This window comes from Eublepharis macularius, chromosome 5, assembly GCF_028583425.1.
Source record: "Eublepharis macularius isolate TG4126 chromosome 5, MPM_Emac_v1.0, whole genome shotgun sequence".
Classification (NCBI taxonomy): domain Eukaryota; kingdom Metazoa; phylum Chordata; class Lepidosauria; order Squamata; family Eublepharidae; genus Eublepharis; species Eublepharis macularius.
The window spans coordinates 30,623,093-30,629,092 of NC_072794.1; the positions used below are offsets into that span (position 1 = coordinate 30,623,093).

At 47.0% G+C, this 6,000-nt stretch overlaps 1 protein-coding gene across 2 annotated transcripts in view; it reads left to right on the plus strand.

Annotated features, from left to right (window-relative positions):
• The window catches only part of SELP (selectin P), a 43,002-nt gene extending 37,867 nt beyond the window's left edge, over positions 1 to 5,135 (plus strand). For both annotated transcript variants that reach the window (XM_054982009.1, XM_054982010.1), the window contains 2 exons: positions 308 to 363; positions 4,244 to 5,135. In XM_054982009.1, the coding sequence (XP_054837984.1) occupies positions 308 to 362 (55 nt within the window). In that variant the 3' untranslated portion in view covers position 363; positions 4,244 to 5,135. The remainder of the gene's footprint in view (positions 1 to 307; positions 364 to 4,243) is intronic.
• The last annotated feature ends 865 nt before the right edge of the window (positions 5,136 to 6,000 follow it).

Sequence of the window (6,000 nt, forward strand, 5' to 3'; positions counted from 1 at the left end):
ATGACTTAACTTAAAAAGATGGCACGTGTGTCATCTATTTGAGAAGGGAAGGCTGTTTTACATGGTGGGATTAGAAGAACAAATACATAAAGCAGAGGGCCATGTAGGAATCAAACAACTGAAGATAGTGAAATGGTGTAGTATGACCATATATATGCAGACTAGAGACATATTTTGATTGCCAAATGAAACTGAGAGTCTCAAGTTTCTGACAGCACCAAAACACTTCAGGGGGGACTTCTTTAGACTGCAGGATTTACAATTATATCTATAGCCGCTTCAGAATACCAACCCTTTTGCCTTTCAGTGATTTGGGAGCACCTGGAGTCTTCTCCAATGCGGCATTTGATTCCTATTCTTAAGGTAAGTCAGTAGGTGTGTTGTTTTGATATATTCATAACTTCAGTCCTCCTGCCTGAATTGGATCATCATCTGGCTTGATATACTATAGTTTATTGTACCAATGGCAGCCAGGGCGGCCAGGCTGCAGGGTCAGATCTAGGGTTGCCGGCGCCCAGGGCAACCCTAGTCAGACCCCTCATGCATGTGCCGGCGCTGCGTGATGATGTCATTTTGGTGACATCATCACGCAGGGCGGAGCGGTGGAGACAGCGTGTGGTGCTGGGAAGCCACCCGCGCCATTCGCCTCCCCGCAGGCGAATGGCGTGGGCGGCCTTGCAGCCCCCTGCGCTGCCTTTCACCTGCCTTGCAGGATAGGGGGCAGCTGGCTTGCCGTGCGCGCCCTCTCCTGCAGGGCAGGCAAAAGGCAGCGCAGGGGGCTGTGAGGGCGCCCACGCCATTCGCCTGCCCCGCAGGACAGGGGGCGCCCGGCCACCCCCTGTCCTGCAGGGCAGGCGAATGGTGCAGGTGGCCGTGCTGCCTTTTGCCTGTCCTGCAGGGCAGGCGAAAGGCAGCGTGGGAGGCTGCAAGGCTGCCCGCGCTGCCACCCGCGCGCTCCCGGCAGCTGGGAGCTGCTCCTGGCGCCCCCTCCCTGGAGCCACCGGGGGCAGACTACCCCCCCGCCCCTCCTCGATCCGGCCCTGCCAGGCTGGGCATAAATTTGCTGCTTATTTTTAAAATGTGTATTGTTTATTATCATTCTAACACAACTGCAAAAGAATGATTGTAAAAACTTGAAAGACTTGTCTTGCTGTGGAATAAAAAGAAAAAAAAATCTAGTTTTTACAATTTATTTTAGGGCAATCCTTTGCAGAGTCCAGTTAAAATTTATTGGTTGAGATCCGGCACAGAATTTCTGCACATGCAGGGGAAGGGCGATTTCAAGAGAGAACATAGCAACAGTTCCCTCTTCTGGCAAACTATTGTAGTGACAGATAGGGCTGCCAATCCCCAGGTGAGGCCTGGAGATCTCCCGGAATTACCCTTGAACTCTAGACAGCAGAGATCAGTTTTTGGAAAATATGGCTGTTTTGGAGGGTAGATTCAATGTCATTATAGCCCACTAAGGTTCCTCCCCTCCCCAAACCTCACTACCCTCAGGCTGTACTCCCAAACCTCCAGGAATTTCACAACTTGGAGTTGGCAACTCTATAACAGAGACAGCTGGTTTTCACTGTGAGAGAACCTGGTTCAAGATTCCCCAGCACCCTCCATAGTGGGCTGGTGCGGAGAGGTACATTATGACTTTTATAGGTTTAGTGTATTGGGGGAGGTGGGGAATGTAGCTGGCAACCAGTGGGAGCCTTTAGAGGGTGGAGAATGACCTTGCATAATGACACACAATGTCATGATGCTCTAGGAATCTGCTCATCTCTGTGGTATTTTCTTACCATAGAGATGTATGATTCCTAGAGCATCATGACATCATTGTACAAACTGGAAGTAACATCATGACATCGCAGGGCTTTTTTTCTGCAGGAATATGGTGGAACGCAGTTCCGGCACCTCTTGAAAGTAATCATGTGTCTCGTGGCCTTGTCCCCTGTCCCTGTTTCCTCCCCGTGCACAGCCCAAGGCACCGGGCTCCTTGTGGCACACTGAGCCTCAGCGGTGAAACAGAAGCGGGCCTTGCACCCCAGCTTGCAGGGAGAGGCTGCCTCTACCACCACTTCCTCAAGCTCTTCCCCCCAGCTGGAGGCAGAAGGTCCCGGGAGCATGTGCTGCCAGGGGCGCCACCTCCTGCTGGGAGTTGCCCTGGGTGCTGGCAACCCACGCTATGCCACTGAGTTCCACTACCTCTTTTCCCAGAAAAAAAGCCCTGCTCATCACCATGAGATGTCATTCCCTGCCCCTTGCTCCTAGAGCCGTTGAAGCAGGAGCTTGCCAACCACTCCTGGGAGGATGGCAACCCTAAATATACAGGAACTGAGAACATTAACAAAATTCTAACGTAAAATTAACAGAATGTAGTACCCTCCAACAGTAGTATAGCCTGGAGCAAAGATACACAAACTCTATAACAAATCAAGGTGGTGCTGCCCTTGAGGCTCAAACCCAGTCAGGTGGTAGAGTCTGGGGCTCAAGAGGGGGCTTTTTGAGCGAGGGGCAGAGACTGATGGCTCTTGGTCATTTTTTTAAAAAGAGAGATTTCGGGTGTCTATCTCATATCCGGTGTTTCCCCCCAAGTGTTCCCAAAATATGTTTATAACCCCTGCCTTGCTGCCTATCTAATAGTTTTATATGTGATTCTTAGAAGGGAGCTCTCATCAGTCCCCCTCCCCTAAAATTAGACTCAGTGGAGGGATTGATTTTATTTGGAAGTGTGAAGTGAATGGGGTTAATGGGCTCCTCCCGACACTGTCTTTCTGATCAGAAACGGCCTGGAGTCCTGCTGTTTGGGTACCTGCAACAGTGCCTGCACATTTTCCTCATAGCAGCATCCCCAAGGCCATTTCAGATTAGGAAAACAGCATGGGGAGAAAGACTGAAACCCCCACCCCTACTGGAATCAGGGTGAATGTGTGTAAAACTCTGGGTACTCCCTGTATCATGTGTAATTAAGCCTTGATCAGATAAAGATTTTAATCCTGGAAGTAGATGGTGGATAAAGGGGATTTTAGATTTTTAGATCAGGAGAAAAACCTGGAGAGGGCTTGGTAGCCTTAACTCCCCTGAAAATTCCAGTCAGCCCCTGAAATCTGGCAGCCCTACTAGACAGTGAGTTTATTGCACTGGATGTTTGATCAACTGACTGTACCCCGAATCTCTCTGGTCTAGGCCAGTCACTCTCTCGCAGTCTAAGCTACTTCCCAGAGTTTTTGCCAACTCCAGTTTTTGGAAGCCCCTGGAGATTTGAAGGTGGTGCCAGGGATCATATTATGCCATACGGTCTACCTTTCAAAGCTGCCTTTTTCTCCTGGGGAACTGATATCTGTGGTCTGGAGATCTATTGTAAAAACTCCAGGCCTAACCTTGAGGTTGGAAATCCTATTTATTGTTAGAATAAAATGAGGAGCTCTTTGGAGGAAGATAAAGATAAAACCAGGGCTTTTTTTCAGCGGGAACGTGGTGGAATGGAGTTCCGGCACCTCTTGAAAATGGTCACATGGCCGGTGGCCCTTCCTCCTGATCTCCAGACAGAGAGGTATTTAGATTGCCCTACATGCCATGGCGTGGAGGGCAATCTAAACTCCCCTCTGTCTGAAGATCAGTGGGTGGGGCCACTGGCCATGTGACCATTTTTGCTGAGGGCGATTTAAACTTTAAAAAACTCCGCTCTTGTTCCAGCAGACCCAAAGTGACATCATTGTGCGGTCCGAGCCCTGGATAAAACTGTAGTAAGAATCAGTAGAACTGCTGCCCCGATGTTCCTCAAAGTATGTGCTTTTATCAGTGTATAAGCTTTTAAACAGATACAATTAGGAATGGATCCAAGCTAAATTGCAGTTTCCACCTATTCCCCCTTCCCACTGAAGACCCTCCTCATGTCATTCCTCAGGTCAGGGTCCCCTGACCCCCCAGGAGCAGCATTTTGTGGAGGTCAGTGGGTTGTGGGGGGAGGAAAGTCTGGCATGTTTTGTTCTGCCATTGGAAAATTTAGTCTGGATCCAACCCTCCCGTAAGCGTTTAAAGGGGGGTGGAGGGCATCCAGCAGTGGAGTTGTAGGGGAGGATTAACTGACAGGAAAGCAGTCACATAATTTCCTGTTAGTGGTTGTAAAGCACTGAATAACCTTTGGCAAGAGCATGTTTATGGAAATACTTGTAGATGTAAAACAACTCTTGTTGCTTTCGAAGTATAATTCCTGAGTCAGAACAATTTTCTCTTTCCTGTTGTGTTCCAGGTACCCAGTTCCTCACAATGGAATGTACTTGCAAGTGATAGTCCTGTCTTTAGAGCCCAAAATACAATGCGGTCTTCTCAAATGATCAGCCTGATTTCCCTCCCTCCTTGGGATGGACCCACAAAGAGCTCATCCAGTGATGACCCTGGGAGGAAACCACAGAGAGGATGGGCTTTTCCTGCACCTTCATGCCTAGTTAAGCTCTGCCTCCAGAGTCAACGTAGAGCTGGAAAGAAATTCAGGCTGAAACAACTTCCTCCACCTCTGATTTTGCTGTGCTGAGTTTCTGTTCACCACCCAGAGGCAGCGTTTCAGGGCTGTTGCATCATTCGCTGTTACACTGCCAGACAACTAAATTTTCCCTCTGCTGTCACACTCTAACTAACTTAGAAAATTAAAAAACGTTACCACCTAAAGGTCTGGTGGAGATGCTGTTGCTATGAAACTGAATCAGCGCTTGCTGTAAACTGTGCTTTTCTGGAAGTACTGGTTCTTCTTGTTTCATTCGAACTCTCCCGTCATCTAAAGATTGCTTTTAAAAAAACCAGACCTTGAGTTTAAAATTCAGTTATGGAAATCTCTATTCCTATACAGCCAAAAGATGAACAGATTGCTTTATGTATGCATACCAGGTTACTACATTCTCCCTTTATTACACCTTGCTCTCTAAAAAGTTAATCCTAGGGTGCAAATTTTGTTACAAGGAATAAATTTTTTAAAAAAATCAAATATGTTTTACGTGTGTTTGATGCTATCAAAAGCCAGCTGAGTGGCCTTGGGTCAGTCACAGCTCTTCTAAAGTTCTCTCAGCCCCACCCACCTTACAGGGTGATTGTTGTGGGGATAATAAAAGCATAATTTGTAAACCGCTCAGAGTGGATGTTAAGATGTCCTGAAGGATGGTATATAAATCGAATGTTATTATTAATGTCAGGGCTTTTTTTCAGCAGGAACGCGGTGGAATGGAGTTCCGGAACCTCTTGAAAATGGTCACATGGCTGGTGGCCCCACCCCCTGATCTCCAAACAGAGGAGAGTTTAGATTGCTCTCCGCGCTGCTGAGCGGCACGGAGGGCAATCTAAACTTCCCTCTGTCTGGAGATAAGGGGGCGGGGCCATCAGCCAAGTGACCATTTTCTCCGAGGGCAACCCACTGAGTTCCGCCACCTCTTTTACCAGAAAAAAGCCCTGATTAATGTTATTTAAAAAGTATATCTGGGCACCCCCTGGCTACTGGAAATTTTATTCAGCCATCCTTTTAGCTTCTGTGATTTCACCAAGAATTGCTCACCCCACTTTCAAGCATATTGTAACCAGTCAGAAAAATGTAAGATAAGTTTCTCTGGAATGATTCTGCAGTGAGTACTATACTCTAAACTTATGTGGAAATACAGAACACATGCAGCTCTGGTTATGTATTACTCCTTGTTGATGAATTATTTTCTTTTCCAAATGAGCAGTGCTAACTGTCAAGGACGCGATGAAAATTTTCAGTGTGGGGTGAAGCCATGCAATCGCTTCACAGTTCGACGACCATTTACTATACAAAAATCATGACTGAAAGTTGGTTAAATGAAATTGGCTGTTTTTGCATTTTGACTAACAGTTTGGTTCTAAATTAACAAATTATTCCATAATACACTGCCCCTACCACAACCGTGTCAAAATGATACAGTATGATAGAAAATTATTCAGTAAGTCACAAATAAACACAATTTGTGGTTAAAAAACATGTGTTGCTGCCCTTCCTGCTGTCAA